The sequence below is a fragment of the Crinia signifera genome, chromosome 3, assembly GCF_055691185.1.
Source record: "Crinia signifera chromosome 3, ASM5569118v1, whole genome shotgun sequence".
NCBI lineage: Eukaryota > Metazoa > Chordata > Amphibia > Anura > Myobatrachidae > Crinia > Crinia signifera.
Genome location: NC_139219.1, coordinates 95825368 through 95846606, shown reverse-complemented (window position 1 = coordinate 95846606; position 21239 = coordinate 95825368). Strand labels below are relative to the sequence as shown.

Here is a 21239-nt window from a genome sequence, read left to right as displayed (position 1 = left end):
TCCTCGTTTTGGGGTTTTTATATTGACATGCCATATGTACAACCTTTGTACACAGGGACCAGGACAGCCTTTATGGGAAATACTTATCATTCCATCTTGTGCATTTATATAGCCCCAGAAAAAACTCACCTATTGGATATTTTTCAGTTGTGCTCGAGTTAAAAACTCCTTGATTTTTTTACTAACCACAAGAATGTTTTCCATAGTTTGCTGGGACAGGAGTTACACTAGATGGCAGCCTCTCACTTCTAATGGATCCAATACATCATTTCCTTCTGTTCTGAAGAGAAGAATTGCAAAGGAAAGAACAGATGAAAAGGGGAAAGGCTGAGATAACTTCTGGATCTATTAGGAGTAGTGTCTGGTGCAGTTTCACAGAAGGAATTTTTTTGCATCTTGTCCTAGGCTCCCTTTTTTCTGAAGCTTTCTCTTTTGCTGCCTGCAGTCTCCCAACTTTCTTTGGGTGTTTCATGTAAAGGATGGCTCAAAGGAATAGGACCAGAAGAATGCCTGCTTCCCTCTCTCTCCTGGCTCTTGTGTTACTGACTCTTCTAGACTCATCAGTGGCAGTAACAGGTAGGACACATTACTTACTGTATATCCATACTGACCTGTTACCCTATGACAATCCTGATGGCGAACACTTCAGAGTGTTATTATTTAATGAGTGATCATTTACACTGTGCTCTATATACATAGTAGGTGTGCGTGTGTGTGCATAGTTAACCAGATCGGCCATGGGCGGCCGATATTTTGGGTACACACTGAATGATATCGCTTACTGATATCGTTCAGTGACGTCACTGGGACCCGCTGAACAGGCAGGTGGCTTGGCTAGATAGCCAAATTGACCTGTGTGTTCTGGGACATCAATCATCATTAAAGAGGTGGGAGTGCGCATCGTAAACACTATTGAGTGTACACACTATACGATATTGTGACCGATATCGCACAGAGGTCCCATTCTGAGCGATATTGTTCACAATATCTTCTAGTGTGTGTATGGGGCTTTACTAAACCTCCTCAGGCAGATAACCATATTGTTTGGTTTTTGGATCGATTACAGGGACTTAATATTAGCAGGGAAACAAGGGTTTGATGATTTTTGAGGAATCTTTGTTTTCCCCTATGGTATAAAATTAGCGAGCACTTAGTAAAATAAAGCAACACTCCTTTCTTAATTTATGGACATACAGTATGTACCTTTTGTATGATGAGTGCACCGGATTAAAGCGATGACAGCCTGTCTGGACCTGTGCAGTGGTTTCTACTCCAATTTATAAATAATAATGCAAAGTTCTCCCTGAACTCCTTTCCTGTACATGTCTGTGCATTAAGAAATCACATACTTTTTAATTGTCTACAAACAATTGTATGTGTTTTGAAACTTTTGATATGTCTTCTTAATACCACTTCTGTGTTAAGGTACAGAAAAAATGCCATAATGATTAAAAAGTTGTGTGTTTAGGCATGTATTAATTGTTTTGTTTTTAATCAAAAGTGATGTACAGTAGTTTTCAGTTAAGCAACTAAGAATACAAGGAACCTGTCATATTACCTAATATTCCGTGTTCACTTAAGCCTATGTGATATAAGCAGATAACTGTATCGTTAGCAATATCCCTTGAAGTCCCCAGAGCCACAGAATGAACATATTAAACAATATGCACGATAATATTGTTAATTATATCATTTTGTGCATATCGTCTAGTGTGCACGGGGCTTAACAGAACAGATTTTTAGTGGAAAGACAAACTGTGAACTATTTAAAGTACTTAAATAAATAAACCATATTTTATATTAAAATGAGCTATTGAAACTGGAAAATATTGGGTTCTGCTGCTGCAACGTATTCACAGTAAGCATTGTAAGTATATTTTCCATTGGAATTCTTTTAGCATACGTGTAAGCATTGTAAGTATATTTTCCATTGGAATTCTTTTAGCATACGTGTGACAATGATTACAGGTGTCTGCACTCCCTACACATCCAGCCTGGAAATACTGAAAAAGCTTTTTGAAGTCTGAAAATAAAAATCACGGGTAATCATTTCTAACATACAGTAGTCGATGGATTTAGTCCTTTCACTGACATGAAAAGTTAGCTATTATATGTCATGGATATATATAATGCATGGTACATATTTTACTTTCCAACATGGTAAAAGACAACTCTGTGTCAGTCTTCTGCTTCCTCTTGGAAACGGTCATCGGTCAGATCAGACTTAGGTCGACAGTCATTAGGTCGACCCCGGAAGGTCGACTGGCCCCAAGGTCGACATGGGTCAATGTCGACTTGACTTAAGGTCGACATGGGCCAATGTCGACATGGGTTTAGGTCGACAGTCATTAGGTCGACATGAGTTCTTCACTGTTTTTGAGCCGACATGTGCCTACAGGCGGTATTTCATGTCCTACCATCCACTAGGGCGTGGTGGGAGAATAAAATAGTGTGCCGAGTGTAGCGTGGCACCGTGCCCGGAGCGATGCGAGGGGCTGCGGTTCAACTCCAACTGTGTCCATGTCGACTGTGTCGACATTCGGGTCCAAAAACAGTGAAAAACTCATGTCGACCTAAACCCGTGTCAACCTTGGCCCATGTTGACCTTAAGTCATGTCGACCTTGACCCATGTTGACCTTTACCCTGTTGACTTTGGGGCCAGTCGACCTTCCGGGGTCGACATAATGACTGTAGACCTAAGTCTGTTCTGACAGATGTACCGCTTCCTTCCTCTTGTGCATAGTTGTCGATATTTTAAATGAGTTTCCAGTGATGCTTGCAGCTGAGCCGATGCATCTGGACCTTGGAACACTGGGCCTGATTTAGACGTGGATGGAAATAAAAATCTGGCACTTGCATCCTGATGCAGATTGTAACTGGATGATTAGGATGATCCTTTCAGTAACAATAGGCGTTCCCCCGTGGTTAAGGAGGAGGAGGCTGGAATTGCTTGTGATAGGAATATGCCGGTGTCAGGACTGGCAACAGGCAGGGGCGGATCCAGGAGAAAATGACAGAGGGGGCACCATGATAGGAGAGGGTTTGGGAGGGGGAGGGGGAGGGTGTTAGTGGTGCCAGTGTACATACTAAGGGAGAGGCAACAGAGTGGAGAGCAGAGAGAGGGCAGGAATGGGAGTAAAAATAGGCCTTGGCGTTTAAAGTACACAGGCCCACATTGGTGACAAAAGTGAAGGATGTAGTTGTGCGTGCGCCGAAGGCACGCTCCGGAAAAGGGGGTGTGGTCACTCAAAAGGGGGCATGTCCTTGAGTGTAGTGTACCACACATATACAACTTCTACACATTATGCAACAAAATACTAGACCCCATTTACTTTCCCCACATGATGATGCCAAATGGAATGAGCCAAAATTCAAATAATGCCACACGGATTGAACCAAAATTCATAGAATGTTACATGGATTGAGTCAAAATTCACATAATGCCACAAAGATTGAGCCAAAATTAACATAATGCCACACGGATAGAGCCAAAATTCACATAATGCTACACATAATGCTTAACCCCTTCAGTGGCAATCCCTAGAATTTTCCGGGCTGTGCCTCAGTGCCCAGTCTGGCAAGCCCGGAAAATTCTCGGGATTGCCACTGTTTACAGCCGGGCTCCCTCCCCTCTGCGGTGCCGGCTCCTCCCTCCTCCTCCCCCCTCCCCCCTCCTCCCCTCCGAGTTTTGTATTGAAGTCAGGGACAGGGACGCGGTGCACGGGGGGGGGGGGGGGGGGCGCAGGTCCGGGCAGCCGCTGAATGACAGTGCAGCGGCGCTGCCCGGACCCAGGGAGGTAGTGGTAGAGCCGTGGGGAGCGCTCCCCAAAAAAAACCCCACCACTGAAGGGGTTGAGTCAAAATTCACAATCTGCTTCATAAACAGGGACACTGCGCACCAAAGGCACGCATTAAAAATTGACACCATACACCATTACATGTTAAGCCACACAGCATAATGTCCATTACGTATTATGCCAAACACCATAATGCCTATTAAAAATTATGCTACATAAGTGCTGCTTACCTACGCGCTCATTGCCAAGGGTTCCATGCTCATTGCCAGGGGTTCCATGCTCATTGCCATGTGGGATTACATGCTCATTACCAAGGGAAAATACATGTTCATGGTAACTGGGGGACAGCCGCCGCCAGGCAGAAATTACAGCCATTGACAGGCGGGCAGAAAGAAGGAGGCTGTTTGACTGTATAATACCCTTTTCACACCAGTGCAGGGATTTACCTGGGAATATTGTCCCAGGATCATGCAGGGTTTTACACCAGCCTAGTCTCTGCATTTTTTGATGTGAGGGGGAGAGAAAGCCACCTCTCATCCCTTTAACCGGCTATCTTGTTTAACTGCTATATCTTTGGAACCAACTGACCTATTTACATGAGACAGTATTGAATTGAAGATATTTTTAGTGGACTTCGAATGATTTTAGTCCCATGAAACTGGGGTGCTTGGTTTCAGAGTAATCTGCCCTCAAAGAACATGAACATCCATGAAATTACATTTCAGAAATAAAAAAAATCAGTTTACACGCAATATCTCTGGAACCAATTGACCTATATGGACCAGCCTGGTATCAAATTTAAGGCCCTGCGATATGAGTTCAAATGAAATCCACCACAAGTTTCTGTGATGCCGCGGGGGGAAATGACAGCCGATGGAACTGGGTGTGGGTCAGAATTATGGGGTCCCAAGTTATCCTATGGGGAAATGTTCTAGCTTTGTCTGGCGATATCTCTGGTTCCAGGGGGACTAGCAGCACGGTTCTGGGCTTGTTGGAATGCCCCGGTCCTCAGCTATGAATGTGCCCGGGTGCCCCCTGAATCCGCCCATGTCAACAGGCACAGTTCATTTGACACTAGTGGCCATTGGGTTGCTCAGAAGTACGATGATGTGGCCAATGTCCAATTGATGGTCCATCTTTGTGCATAACACAGCAAATTAGAGCTGAAGCCAGTTGGCAGGCCGTTGGCTGCAGTATTACAATAAATATACAGTTGCTACTGTACGTCGCTACTGCTATTTGTCTTTCTCTGAATCATGCTACTATAATTCCTTTATTGTTTACTAGTTAAAACCAGCCAAATTGATCTCTTAGTCCCTATCTGCTCCTACATCCAATCTCTGTCTTCCCAGCTCCCTCTCTCCATTTGCAGCAAATTTGAAACATATTATTTTGCTTTCACTTTCTGTGAGTAATTTGGTCTGTCAAGAGGCCTTTAGTGGTCACTGGTGGTACTTTACCTCAGAGGTGATGCGCATCTAGCCTTATTTATATATAGTTTGTACTGAATACATTTAGATTACACTTTTTATATTTGTAATAAAAATAAACCCATAAATGGGTCAGGAGTTGGCCAAGCACAGGGAGGTGAACATGCCACACTCACAATCCCAGACTATGGGTTTGATTCTGACTCAGAAATAAAGTAAGAAAGAAGTAACCTTGCACATGGGCAAAACCATGCTGTTCTGCAGGTGGGGAAGATTTAGATGTGCAGAGAGATTTAGAAATCTAAATTGCAGTGTAAAAATAAAGTGGCCGTCCAGTGTTTGTGGGCTAAATGCAAAAGCAGACCATATTTACCCTGCATCAAGCATACCTTCCAACTGTCCCCATTTTCTTTTGGGGTTGTCCCACCCTCTAAGCAGTGGTGAATAGATGATGTGTGCATGTGCACAACATCAATTTACAGAAGACAGAGGGACATGGAGCATGGCCAGCAGCTCTCAGAGTGCTGGGCATGCCCCAGTAGGCTTATGCTGCTTTCAGACCGCAAAACTGGCTTTGACCCTGTATTTGGAAACGTTTCCAAAAACGGGTCTGCCAGGTAAAACCCCTTTCACACCGCATCTCTTAAACGGTATATTACCGTTTAAGTGCGTTTTTTTTTACACTGGCAGACCCGTTTTCAGGGTCAAAGCCAGTCTTCAGCGCGCGCCGCCCCCCCTCCCCCGGGGGTTAACACCCCTAAATCCCCCCCACCCCAGGGCTTACAACCCCCCCCCCCCTGTGCAGCCGGTACCTCCGTTGCGTGATCCGGCACTGCAGTTGGTCAGGGAAGCACTTATGAAAAAAAGCGTCTTTCAGAAAATGGCTGCCCCATAGGAAAACCAGTTTTAAAAAACTGTCTTTCGTATGGGGGCAGCCATTTTCCGAAAGTCACTTTTCTTATAAGAAAAGTGACTTTCGGAAAATGGCTGCCCCCATACAAAAGACAGTTTTTTAAAACAGGTTTTCCTATGGGGCAGCCATTTTCTGAAAGACGCTTTTTTTTCCATAAGTGCTTCCCTGACCATACTTCACTGCCGGGATCCACAACGAAGGTACCGGCTGCACGGCGGGTATCGACACACGCGCCGCGTGGGGGGGTGTCGACACATGCGCGGGGGGGGTGGGGGCGGCGGGGGGCGGCTCCAGTGCTGCGAATATTTAATGAGTGTTCATTAAATATTCGCTGCTCTGAATTTAGGACCCAGCTCATTGTCTGGGTCCTAAATACTGTTTCAGACCCGATTTTTATGCAAAAATACCGGGTCTGAAACGGGTAGGACCCTCCATTTTAACCGTTTTACAAAATCGGCTTTTGTAACACGGTTAAGGGGTCCTGCACCTTTCAGACCGCACAGATTACAGTTTTAAAACGGTAAAAAAACGGCAATATACCGTTTACAAAGTGCGGTCTGAAAGGGGGCATTACAGTCACGGAATTCTCGTGAGGGCATGCTTCCTATTCTATAGGCCACGCCCCCTTATCAGGGGCCCTTGGCTTCCCTTTGAACAGGAGTCCACATTCTCCTAATTTAAAAAGTTGTGTAGCGTGTATTCAGTTTTGAATGTAAGTGCAGCATGTTTTAGTCCAGGGGCCCGATTGTGACCGTATCGCATGGCACATGTGTATGCACAACGCTGGCCAGTGATGAAATCCCGCTACTTTATTCGCAAGTTGTTCAATAGATGATTGATATTTAATAGGAATGCCAAGAAAATGCAGGCATGCCAAAAGAAAAAATAGCTGGGAGTATCAAGGAAAATGCAGACATGCCCTATTGTGTTACAGGAGAGTGTGTGACTTCAGCAACAGGCCGGATACTGGGCGAGATGTATCAAACGGAAAATGTGGTAAAACCCCAGTTTTACCGCATTTTCCAATGTATCAAAAATGATACCGCATTGAAGGGTATCGCCACCTTTGGGTGGCGATACCCTATAGAAGCCTATGGGCTTCTTTTCGCCGCCCGCCGCCTCCGACACAAACCCGCCGCCTCGCCGACCCCCCCTCTGGCTTACCTTCCTGAAGGGTCCTCCTGGACCCCGGAAGGTAAACCCCCTCCTCCCCCTAGTGAAGCAGTCGGACATCCTTCCGGCTGCAGGGGGGAGGAGGAGGCGCTGGGGACAGCATGCTTAGCTGTCCCGGCGTGAGGGGAGAGCCAGGCGGCAGGGAGGTGATGGAGACCCCCCGCACACCAGAGTACAAGTATCGCGGGGGGTCTCCATCACCGCACCGTGATGCCAGCCGCATATGTTAGTAAATATGCGCTGGCATCGCGGCGGGGGGGGGGGGGGGCGGCGAATAAAATCATTTGATAGTGAGCCTCTATCAAAGGCTTTGGGACATATGTTCTTGGATGCGAAGTGTACGTTAGGAGTACACTACCATCTGGTCTGCTACAGCCTACACCCAGACACCACACCGTTGGTAAGTGAACTGAAGAAGTCACCACTTATAGTGCTGCCGTGGCTGTCTGCCAGCTTCTTGTTGAGTGGTGCTGAATCTCTCTAAGTTGCTTGTCCTGGTCTGGACCCTGGGAGGCGCACACTGTGCCTTGTCCACTTGTCCACTTCCTCGCTCACTGCTGTTAGCATGCTCTAAGATTACAGATGCCTGCTCCTCTGCGGCATAATTGATGTTAGGATAATGTGATGTTAGGATACAGCAGCGTCATTTAGAGTAACTCCACCCACCAAGTGGAGTACTAGGGGCAGAACAGCTCACAGGCACGTAGTACAAAGTGGGGCTGGCAATAGTAGAGACAGCAGGTGTCACGGCGGGTGCCCAGTGCGATTTCACAGCTTGTCTGCCTGTAGAAATGGCACTGGGCCCACAATGCAGAATTAGCATTAGAGGCCAATGTGTAGTGGTGCGGCCTTTCTCCAGAGGGGGTGTGACTACCCTCCACAGAAGTTTAGCTAACCATTATGGAGTGCATACTCTGGGCACCATAATAAGTATATATAATCAGAGCCGAATTTCCCATTAGGCACGTGAGGCACCGGCCTAGGGGCGGCACATGTTTGGGGGCGGCACTTGGATGCCTGTGATAGTATTTTCAGCCCAAAATGTACCAATAACTGCAAAATATCCACTGTACTGTACTATATTCCATGTTAAATAGAGCGTAAATGGATAGGACGTGCAGATACTGCCCCTATAAACTGTCCTACTTAGTAAACATTATTGTTGTGCCTAGGGGCGCCCTCCTCCCTAAATCCGCCCCTGTATATAATAAATACTAATAGTGCATGCAGTGTTCCAGATTAATAAAAGAAATGCATTGTAGAAAATACACCATAGTCCTGTGCAGTATGAAGTCTATAAAGTGTAATTTAACTGGACAGTGTAGTACCTGATACTTAGAGGAGGATGTGGGCCCCCAGGCCGTGGGGCCCTTGTGGGGGTGGGGGTTCCCCTATATGCCTGTGGGCCAGTTCGACCCTAGTGCTGCTTGAAACTTGCAGTGGTCTCTGCCAATAAACCCTGATACCCTGTACACCATCTCATGTACTACATTTAATAGTGTTCCCTCAGTTTCTCAATAAGCAACATTTGGCTTAGGGATACCATTGAAAACAAGGCTTATACTATAGTGCGCTGTGATTTAAAAAAGTTTGGGAATCACTGGCTTATATCATTAAAGCCTTGTACACATGTGGCGATTCTAGCTTATATCATCAGCGACCATATCCCCCTGTGTACGGGGTCACTATCGGTGGGAGTGCACTCCCGCAACCAGCCCTGGGGTGGTTGCTGGTCAGAGGAGCATGCTGTTTCCCCCAGCAGAGAGTCTCCTTTATATCAGCAACCATTTCTGGTCACTGCTGAAAAGGGCACACAGAACAATATATTGCTATAGTGCAGAGCTTAAGTTCTTTATTTTTTTTATTTCCCAAAATGCTTAAAGACTCAAAATTCTGGCATCTCTAGAGCTGGACAAAAATAATAAGTGATGTGTAGCAGGTGTTGGACATGGCTGGATTTTTCCAGCTGTCACCACATGTTTAGTTTTTCCATAGGTAGTAAGACTTTTTATGCTGTTAAAAAGAAATTAACATTCATTTAAATTCTTACTAATGGAAATGAAAACTCTTCACAGAAACAGGGGCACAACATTTGGAAGTACAAAAACAAGAGCCCTCCATTTACCAAGCTCTGCAGGTTACAACAACTAGGATATAACATCACTTCATTCCCTTGCATTACCCCCATAAGAGCACATTTACATACTAGAAACTCACAAGTTGCCCTACAAATATTGACCTAATTTTATTATTTGAATAGTTCCAGTTCTTTTAGAACTGTTGAGTCAATTCAATTCCCCTGACCGTTGCTCCCTTTTGCCCCTGGCATAGGCATACTGATTGTCCCTGGCATCGTCGGTATGCACTTGCCGATGCTGGCACCCTGCGTCTAATGTGTATGGGGCTTTAGTACAAGGTTAAAATGCCAGATTTCTACACAAAAGCCTAAAAGACACATCCGGGTATCTCTTGCGCACAATATCTGAAGACCACCCTGTAATTGTGGCATCAATTTTATACTTCACCACTTTCTAAAATTATCAGTGATGGGCTGGGGTGGGGGGGGGGGGGGGGAGCATACTGGCAAATCTCTAGAACTTCACTACATTGTTAAATGTTGATTACCATATAATAAACATCCCTACAGCTCGTTTGAACCAAAATGTCAACAATTTCACACCATGTATGATGTATATGTTAAAACCATTTATTGTAAAATCAACAATTCTATCACATCGTGTTATACATCTTTTTCGAGGTGATGTTCATTTATTATAATGGAACGTTTCATATATGTATTTAAAAGTGCTTATTAATAAAAAAATATATATATGAAAAAAAAAAAATTAAATGCCAGATTTCAAGCCATGGATCCACTTTAGAGCTTAGCTTGTTACCTATTTACATCAGATATTATGTAATATTGGAGCCACTTAATAGTAAAATGAATTATAATGCATTTGTGGCTTCTAACAAGATCATCTATACCAGTGGTTCCCAAACTGTGCGCCTAGGCTCCCTGGGGTGCCTCGGGACACTTGCAGGGGTGCCTCCTGTTGGTCGTCCAGGACCAATTCAAATTATTTATGGTCAATTATTTCTGGACAAAACCAGCGCTGGTGGCTGCCAATCATAAAATGTGTACAATCAGAACCAAATCCTGCCCTTCACCAAATATCTGAACCTAAGACGCACATATAAATGCAATCTACTTAATTTGATATATATTTTTGGGGGCCTAGGGGTGCCTTGGAAAAATTCTGATACTCTAGGGTGCCGTGATTAGAAAAAGATTGGGAACCCCTGATCTATACACTAGATTGTTTTAATGGCAGGTGTATACATTGATGAAGCATTTTATGGATTCTTGGAATGTTTTTGCATCATATATAACCAATTGCTCCATTAGGTGGATATATAAGCATATAGAAACACATTCTCACTAGAGGCCAGATGTACTAAGCTTCAAAAATGATAAAATGGAGAGTGATAAACAACCAACCAATCAGCTGCTACCTGACATTTTTCAAACCAAGCCTGTGACATGGCAGGTAGGAGATGATTGGCTGGCTGTTTATCACTCTCCATTTTATCACTTTTTGAAGCTTGATACATCTGGCCCTAGTTGTCCTCAGTTCAAAGGAAACAGACACATGATTTACAGTCAATTGGCAAAACCACGTCTATCCTGGAAAATCTGGTCTAGAAGGGATGTATCAAAGTGTTTTGTTTTTAACCTACTTTCCAAAACGGTATTTTTTCAGTTTGGCAGATCACAACCACAATGTCAGACTCATGGATCCGTATAAACAGTATACGGATACAAAGAATCGAGCAGCGATTTCAAACCACACAGAAAACTATGCAGCTTTTAGATGTGGTGTTCTTTAGTGAGATTGGTCCAATTGTTAGGAGAATGCATCCAGCGCTGTCTCTCGGTCCCGGCACTGTGACATACAGTACGCCCTTGTGCACGACTACACATATATGGTGTATTTGCACATTTTCAGCTCCATTATAAATGCTTGTAGTATGGATGGTGTAATGGTTAGCATTACTTGCAAACCAGAGTGATATTGAGCGCTGATTAGATTTATTCTGTACTGCAGCTGCACCAAAAAGGGGGATTACCTAAACCCCTTTGATAATTGAATAGACAAGGAAAAAAGAAATATGGAGCAGCGCTGTACTGAATAATAGAAAATTTATTTAAAATATAAAATATAACAATAATGTGGCCAACATTAGACAAACATGACTTACAACATATATGTGGTTAGTCCAATTCTCATCCCTCAGGACTGGTTAGTAGTTAATAGCATGCATGAAAGGTAATTAGTGGTAATTGTAGCGGAAATATTATAGTAACAGTCCCAACACTTGTTGTGCACATACAAGGTTTTTAGGCTTTATACTTATGGTATTCAGGCTTGTGAACAGTGGTGGGGTATATCAGGCTGTAGATACCGCGATGTTCTCCGACCGATGTTTCGTTCAATTAGACGGTCATATCCGAGAATTGATCGTTGGTGGTGTCTAGTGGTAGCCACATAAGTTCCCCCTCGTTCCTCTACGCGTTTCTCCGCCTCACGATACTTATCAGCGGCTTCCTCAGGAGTGGTTTAGACCAGATAGATCACTTCCGCCTTTTATTGTGATATTGGGCCGACTGCGCATGCTCCCGCTATGCGTGTCAAGCCTCTTTCTCTTATCTTCCCTTACGCCGGGGATATTGCCGGCTCAGCGTGGTTGGTCACGACGGCGTTTGCGCGTCAAGCCTCGCTTTGATTTGCTTAGCGTGTCACGCGGTCGGACCAGCATATGAGTATCATTAGTTGTCTAGGCAACTTAGACGCTGATTCTGACAGGTCTCATTCTCTGTGACGGAAGGAAATGACAAAGTTCATTGTGCTTATTTGTACGGGGTTATCAATGAAGATCGACTTCCAATGGGGATTTTAACATACAACATTTAACATGTAACGAATAACATAGAATATATTCATTTTAAAATAGTAATTCATATTTTTATATATATATATATATATAATTAATAGAGCGAGATATGTTTTCATGTGTATAAACATTCTTTGTTAATATGTTAATTGTCCATATATGACACTGACTATGTATATTTTTCTCATCCAGAGCAAAACATAAATATATATAAAGTCATAATAGATAAATAAGGAATAAATAAGAAAAAAATATATAATAAAAATAAAAATAAAAAAAAATATATATAAAAAAAAAAATATATATATATACAGGTATATTATTTATAAAATAAAATCAAAGGAAAAAAGAAACATATAAATATATATAAAATATATTTAAAAAAGGAGAAAATTCATTTTTCAAGTTGGAAAGAGATTTTTTCAGTATAATTCATAGTTGTTATATTACACATAGGTTCATATTTATCATACACTAAAGGGACCAAGAGGTATATAGGTAGCCCTGCATGATGATGTCATTTATAACAGTAATAAAGATACAATCCAGGGATAATTCTTATAAATATATACAGACAGGGACCTCTAACCTTTCCAAAGAAAGGAGGGACCAGGAATGTGCCCATATCAATCAGATGCAATCGCAAATAATAGACCCAATAACCACCCTCCTCCCCCTATCCCCCTTCCCCCGGGTAGACAATAGCCCCCATCCCCCTCCCCCCAAAAACCCAATAACAAGAAAGACAGCAGAGTATATAGCAGAAGGCTAACAATGGCATTTATAATAAGATGGTTAACACCTAAATGTTGTTTAGTTCGATGGTGTCGTTCAAACCCTTGGGCACCATTGTCCCCAGGCGGAAGATCCAATAGGCCTCTCTGCCACAGAGTCTATTGAACCTATCACCGCCCCTACTGGTGCTCAAAACCTGTTCAATGGCTTTTACTTCTATGTTCTTCAATGAGGCACCTTGGCAACTGAATATATGTTTCGACAGGGGATGGTTCATTTTTCCTCCTAAAATATTTCGTCTATGTTCTAAAAACCTTGTGTGTAGGCAACGGGTGGTGCGACCCACATATTGTAGGCCGCAACCACATTCAATGATGTAAATAACGAACGCAGTTTTACAATTTAGGAAGCTTTTTATTTGAAATGTTTCACCTGTTGAGGAGGATTTAAAATCCAAGATTTTTCTTTGTTTTAAATTTGTACATGTCAAGCACTTATAATTTCCGCATTTATGGAAACCTAATGGTTTTTCTGGCAACCAATTTGTGGGATTCATATTTTTGGGGGGTTCTTGTTGTTTATTATCAAAGTGGCTATGCACTAATTGGTTTTTTAAATTTTTTCCTTTCCTAAATATGATTCCCCCATTAGGTTCTACTATGTCTTGTAGAAATTCATCCTGTAGCAACAAAGTGGTGTTTCTTTTAATTATATTTTTGATCTCGTTGGAACACTCGTTAAATTGTGTGACAAACTGGGTGGTCCTATCTTTAAGGCCTAAAGTTTTTATATTATTTTTTCTATTAAGATTAGATTTCTTGTCTTTACTCGATTTTGTGGAGTCCAATAGATTTGCTCTCTCTATCTGTTCCACTTCTTTTACTGCCTTTTGAATTATTTCGGCGGGATATTTTTGATCTTTAAATGAGGAGATAAATCTAGCATTACTGCCTCACAGCGCTGAGGTCATGGGTTAGATTCCCGCCACGGCTCTAACTGTGCAGTTTGTATATTCTCCCCGTGATTGTGTGGGTTTACTCCGGGGAGGTTCCCTCCCACATTCCAAAAATATACTGTTTAATTGGCTCCCAAAATAATAACCTTAGAATGAATGCGTAAAATAGGTTTAGACATAATTTATGTAACATTAGGCCTAATTCAGACCAGTTCGCTGCTGTACGAATGTGCATCAGCCAGCGGACAGGTAGACGTAGATGTATAGATAGATGTATCTTAAAGTCAATATTGAGATGACAAAGGAGTCAGGAGTAAGAGGTTTTGTGTGATGTCCAACTTGCTAAATTTAAAGAACAGTTTTATACAGTATGTGATTTGAAAACTGCAAGTACTGTTTTTACATTTATAGATCATAAGGCATTGTGACCTGTGCATACTGTTAGCAAAGGGTCCAGAGCAGGTCTTATATAACGTATACAGGTTGAGTATCCCTTATCCGAAAGCATTTTGGATAAGGCATTTTTGCGGATTTCTGAATATCTTTTTTATACGTTCCTGGTTCCCTGGCGGTGCCTCGATGGTCCCCTGAAATCCACGGTGTCCCCTGGCATCCACGGCGGCCATTGGAATCCTCTTCAGCAGCATCTCCGGTCCCAAGGATGCATTGCGCTGCTGTGTCAGAGACGTCACCGGTGCAGCGGCGCAATGCATCCTTGGGACTGGTGATGCAGCTGAAGAGGATTCCGATGGCCGCCGTGGACACAGAGGGACGAGGTAAGTATTAAAAAAGAGGCAGGGGAAGGTAACAAAACAATAAAAGTATTCTGATATGAAATATTTTTGTTTTCGGAATATAAGGATAGGGAGACTCAACCTGTAGTAGAAAGTACTGTCCTATTGTTCATTAAAGAAATTCCTGCAGAAAGAAATAATTTACTTCAGAAGAGAGGCCATGCATGGGTCTGGGGCTTTCACATTAAACAAGGGTCACCCTCTGTATAATGGATGATCCGTGTTTAATGTGAAAGTGCTGAAGCCGGGTTGGACCTGGGATCAAATTGCTGGGTTGGTCGACCTGGGTTATAAGCTTTGGTGCTTTCACACCACACCTTGACCCACATTGACACATCAGAAACCCAACAATTACCTGGGTCTGGTGCGGTGTGAAAGGTGTATTATTAATCTACAACCTCATCTCTGTGGACACCTCTACCACTACAATTTCACTGATCGCTGTCTCACCTCCAGCACTCTGCCCCCACTCACTCCCTTACCAAGTCAGACTTTCAACTGGCTCATGTTCCCCTGCTAGCTATACATTTGATTCTGCAAGTGCATGTTCCTTATTTTTAGCTCCAAGATCCTACTGCCATCAAGTGGGATACAGGTTCATTGAGTGCTGGATTTCTGCTCCCTGAAACCTACCACCACTAGGCTTATAAGATAAAGTGAGTTTCCAACAATCTCTTGTAACTTCAGTCTACCTAGAGAGCCAGTCTGATTGAAAGGCTGTGGCTGTTTAGTAGCAGGAAATGGCTGACAACAGTCAGTGCTCCAGAAAATGTTTTCTTTGGACACAACTATTTTTGCCTGCCACAACTGTTGCCTACAAAGACACATGTTCTGTGCTAATGCGTCTCTTGTATGGGAAAGGACACTTTGTACTGCCTTTAAAATAATAGATTCTAATAATTTAATGAAAAACCAATGATCGCAAATACGTGCTATAGCATATATTTTACCCCTAATTTCCAACCCGGGGCTCTGTTCTAAAAAGTGAGGGTCCCCTGGGATGCGCTTTGCTGGTGTAGAAGATAAACCGATACGACCATTTTCCATTTAGTGTCCCTGTGTGTTGGGCAGACTCACTTGTTACCCCATCCCCTCTTGACACCATCCCCTCTTGTCACCTCACCCTCTCCCACCACTTCACCCAGGCACCTCAAACCCCGTCACCTCGAACCCCCCAACTCACTCCCTAACCCTTCTCTGTCTCACCTCTCTCCCTCTCTTTCTTTCTCCCCTCCACCCCTTCTCTTTTGCTCTTTCCACATCCCCGTTTTCCTCTCCGCTGCTCTCTCTCTCTCTCTCCTTTCTCTCTCCGCTGCTCTTTTCCAACTCATCTCTTTCCTCCTTCTCTCTTCCTGGCAATGACTCTCTCTCTCTCTCTGACCCCCTTTCTCTCTCACTCTGTCTCTAACCCCTTTCTCACCCTGATACACTCTCTCATTCTCTTTCCCCTGCCTGACAGCTCACTATCTTGCTCTTGTCTTCCTGACACTCTTTCCCCTCCTCACACCCCTCCCTCTCTCTTGCTCTTCCACAATTGTCTGACACCCTCTCTCTCATACACTTCTCTCTATCTCTCATTCCCTCTTTTTTCATGAAGCCCTCTTTCCCTTTTTCTCACTCCTCTCTTTTTCCTGCTCCTCTCCCTTTTTCGCTGTCTCTTTCCAACAACCTCTTTGTCTCTCACTCCACTCTTACTACATTTTCTCTTAGGGGGCAGAAGAGACAGTAGAGGGGGTAATTCAAAAGCACAATATGTGGTGGAACCCAGAAACTGTGGAGCAGGTCCCCAACTCTATAAAATGAGGGGTCCCCGGGACCCAAATATTTTTTCACTGAGTGCGATCACTGTATAACCAAGGTTTTTTCCCCTCTGGGGCTGACTTGCTGCTCTGATAACATTAGTAAAGTGCAAGGAGTACTGTCTTTGCCCTGTACATCACATGGCAGTAAGTCATGCCAGCAATAAGTTCCTTGTAAAAGCAGGGGCATTTGGCAGATGTGATATACAGGTTTATCTTCATTATTAGTCGATTTCTCATAAAGACGCACCTAAATATATTTATTTATATGCTGCAATGTCTGCAAAGATCCCCAGTTTGTTGTGTTTGGCTGCTCCGTTAAGCAAACCATTCTTTGATCAGCCAAATTCCAGGCTTTTGAAACAATGTACAATAATTAAAAGTTTTACTGTGAAATAGCGGAAGACTTACTATGGATATTCCTTACTGTACTTGAGTGAATCTAGGTTGAAGTCCAGATGGAGCCAAATAAACCTTTGCTTACGGTATTTGGCAAGGAGCACACGTCTGATAAAAATGAATAAATACATACAGTATTAATTTTCTTGGAAGCGGTTTGTGGGATTTTGGTTTCTGAGCTTCAAGATTTATTATTGCTGTGTAACAGCACTGTACTATTTATAATGGAAAGGCTATTCAAAAAATGACTATGTGCTATCAGAATAAGGATGACATATTATGAAGTAAAAAATAAAATGTGAGGTTATTTGTTTTGGGATGGTCACCAGCCTTATAAAAATATCTTCCAGTGTGATGCCATTTAGTTGGACTTTTTAATAGTTTACAAAAATGCAAACCTAATGTTTATAGTATACTGTACCAATGCATTAACAACAGCGATTCTCTAGGCAACGGAGCTGTTAATGTTAGTAAGTGAAGCAGCCACCCAGCTTGACGGGACTCATCGCAAACTCATTCGTAATTGCAAACACATTAGCGGACTTTACGCAATTAAAGAGAACATCAAAGATGAGGGCTGCTCTATGGCTATGCAAACTGGCCTCAGCAGTATTGAATAAGATGCCATGTATTTGCACATACTATCATGCAGCTATCAGAAGATATGCACCCTAACAATGGCCATGACACGCCTGCATTTTCCAAACTACTCCCCTTAAACTCCCTATTACCACCTTGAAATGACCACTTCCTGTCAATCACTTTGCAAGAAAGTTCTCAGTGCAGAAGGATTGCAGCATATACACAGTCTGCAGATACTCACTCCGTTGCATGATAATTGCCCATTGAATACAAACATAAATTAGCCCCTGAGTTATTGGAGAGGAAGTGTTTTCCTCTCAGAAAGTAAATGATGACCATTAATGTCTTTCATACAGAGGCAGATCTACCATTGGTGCAGCAGGTGCAGTGCACCGGGGTACCTGAGGACTAAGGGGCCCACTGCTGCTCCTGTCTCCCGCTTCTTGTCACTCACTTTTTCTCGCTGGCACTCACCTTTTCTCCCTGTCAAACTTTTCTTCCACCTGCCTCTCCGTCACCCTCTGCCTCACCTTGTCACTCACTGCCGTGCTGCATATTGCGAACTTGGGTTGGGGTGGAAGGATGGGGGGGGAGTGGCAAAATTATATTATATGTTAACAAAATTACTGGGCCTTAGCAATGGCTCAGGTATTGACAAGAACTTCTGTAGCCTATTTCCCAAGTGTAAGTGTGTCCAAGGGGCTCACACCGCACACCTATTTCATTATACACACCTTTCTGTTGGTCTGGCCCTGGCTGCACAGGTGCAAAAGTCACTGGGAAAATGGCTCCACCTGATGTGGACTCCACGAATCTACTGCACTACTGGAGAGGAGGGGGTGGGGGCACAATCAGCCTGCATGCAATTTTTTTCTCTATTAAAGTACCTCTGAAGTGATGGTGGGCATTGAGGACACTAGTTTGGGAGAACAAGTTCCTAGGGTGAGTTGCATGTTGTTGTTGATGATGATGACTGTCGCAGGTGATGTTTGATTCCATCAAAGCATTTAAGACACAATAATGCAAAATAAGTTAAATTGATGCCATAGTAGGATTACAGTGAATTGTGCACTGTTTTAGTTTTCTTCTTTTTTTAATGAATAATACAGATGGAGCCATCCTCATCTAGCCATCTCTGGATAGCCATGGTGAGGCATGGCTCACCGTGGCCTATTGTTCTCAGCCGCAATACAATACATAGAACAATACAGTACGGGATTAGCAGAGTAATCCCATAACTCACTTAATCCTATTAAAGGGCTAGATGAGGATGGCTCCATCTGTACATATTTCCTACTCTGGGCAGGGGAACGTTGCCCTTATGTTAAAATAAGAAAAAAATGAACTTCTTATTCATTTTGCATCACACAGGCTCCACACAACTTGGGTACTTCTTATCAACATTTTACTATAATTTGCTATACTGCGTGTGCCTTGAGTACTGTGTTCAGTGGCATAAATTCATCCCAGTTGCCCGGAGGCAAGGTAAGTACTGGTGCCCCCCCAAATAGCTCATTCAGTAAGGTGTCTGTCTCCAGTAAGGTCATGGGTCTAATACAGGGTTTGACACTTGCAAAAATAATGTTAGAAGGGGGAGTAAGCCACATTAGCAATATCAACTGCTTTCGATGAACTGATTCAAACTCAAAGGGAAGGAGAGGTGCCCCCTTGGGAGCAGAAGCCCGGCGGCAGATGACTCCATTGCCTCCCAGAGTTCTGCCCCTGACTGTGTTATTGATTATCTTTTGTACTCACTGCTCAGCACCCCCTCCTGTTGTATCCCTGGTATGTCTGATCTGGTTACTAGAATTGAGAGGGGCCCATATTTGCATCTTGCATCTACCCAAATCAAAATTTGATTGGCTTGAACTGGAACTTCAGTTATACATTACTCATAATTGAACAAACTCCTCCATCTCTAATACCAGCCGTGAGTGTCACACACATTGTGGTCATGGTTTTCTAATTCTCTCATTTGTCCTTGGAAATGTCTACATTTTTCAATCCCACCACTAGCTTGCAATCCTCTCAATTTGGGATTAACTCTCTTATCTGTACTAAGGGTTGCAATTAACTAAGAACAACCTAAGTCATAGCAGTGGTCCATTACATATATATAGTACATTGGCTGGGAGCCCGGTGAAACCCAGTGCCCTGAGTTGTGGGTGCGGCTTAGTGCACCAAATGGCCACTAGCAGCCATGATGTAGCCACAATAAGTGTGGCTACATCTGTACCACTTCTAATGTAAAGCATTGTATGTTTTTGTTTAGTGAGTTTTGCAGATCATGTTGGGGCAGAAATCATATCAAAATGATACATTCAGAAATGAAAATGTAACATGGTATGTGACACAAAGTAAAGTAAACAGAAAAGTAATTGGTGGAATATTTCTCACAAGAATTCTGGGGAATAAGAGCAGAAACAATACCAATATACGAGAAATAAATCCAAAGAATGTTTCATTTAGAGCTCTATCGTTCACTATGTACATTCCTCTAAACTCCTGTCTATCTGTATTCATTTCAAAGGGGATTTCTCCAGGAAATCCCTCCATATTTCTCTGCTTATGCAGTTTCATAAATCAACTTGTACAAGCAACAGGAATAACTATGTTTCTGGGAAATGACATTCAGAGGTAAAATCGGAATTTGGTAATCCAGAATTTCTATGGTCAAATGACCTTCACAGTGAATTAACTTTAAATACTGTAAAGCTGGGTACACAATGGTCAGGATGTTCTTTTGATTCCTGACCTGTTTGTGCGATATCTTGCAAGTGTAGTGTACCTCTCAAGCTTAGATATAGTAGTCATAGGGTAGTGCCTGCTACCTCCCAAGCTTAGATATATTAGTCATATGGTAGTGCCTGCTACCTCCCCAAGCTTAGATATAGTAGTCATATGGTAGTGCCTACTACCTCCCCAAGCTTAGATATAGTAGTCATATGGTAGTGCCTGCTACCTCCCCAAGCTTAGATATAGTAGTCATAGGGTAGTGCCTGCTGCCTCTCAAGCTTAGCTATATTAGTCATATGGTAGTGCCTGCTACCTCTCAAGCTTAGATATAGTAGTCATAGGGTAGTGCCTACTACCTCCCAAGCTTAGATATAGTAGTCATATGGTAGTGCCTGCTACCTCCCAAGCTTAGATATAGTAGTCATATGGTAGTGCCTGCTACCTCCCAAGCTTAGATATTGTAGTCATATGGTAGGGCCTGCTACCTCCCAAGCTTAGATATAGTAGTCATATGGTAGTGCCTGCTACCTCCCAAGCTTAGATATAGTAGTCATATGGTAGTGCCTGCTACCTCCCAAGCTTAGATATCGTAGTCATATGGTAGTGCCTGCTACCTCCCAAGCTTAGATATAGTAGTCATATGGCAGTGCCTGCTACTTCTCCAAGCTTAACTATAGTAGTCATATGGTAGTGCCTGCTACCTCTCCAAGCTTAGATATCGTAGTCATATGGTAGTGCCTGCTACCCCACCAAGCTTAGATATAGTAGTCATATGGTAGTGCCTGCTACCTCTCCAAGCTTAGATATCGTAGTCATATGGTAGTGCCTGCTACCCCACCAAGCTTAGATATAGTAGTCATATGGTAGTGCCTGCTGCCTCTCCAAGCTTAAATATAGTAGTCATATGGTAGTGCCTGCTGCCTCTCCAAGCTTGCCTGGGTTTTTTTTTTTTTTTTTTTACTACATTGT

At 43.1% G+C, this 21239-nt stretch overlaps 1 protein-coding gene across 1 annotated transcript in view; it reads left to right on the top strand.

Moving 5' to 3' along the window:
• The first annotated feature begins 368 nt into the window (after nt 1–368).
• The window catches only part of FNDC1 (fibronectin type III domain containing 1), a 184753-nt gene continuing 163882 nt past the window's right edge, over nt 369–21239 (top strand). The window contains exon 1 of the mRNA XM_083176230.1: nt 369–576. Within this exon, the coding sequence (XP_083032356.1) occupies nt 480–576 (97 nt within the window). The 5' untranslated portion in view covers nt 369–479. The remainder of the gene's footprint in view (nt 577–21239) is intronic.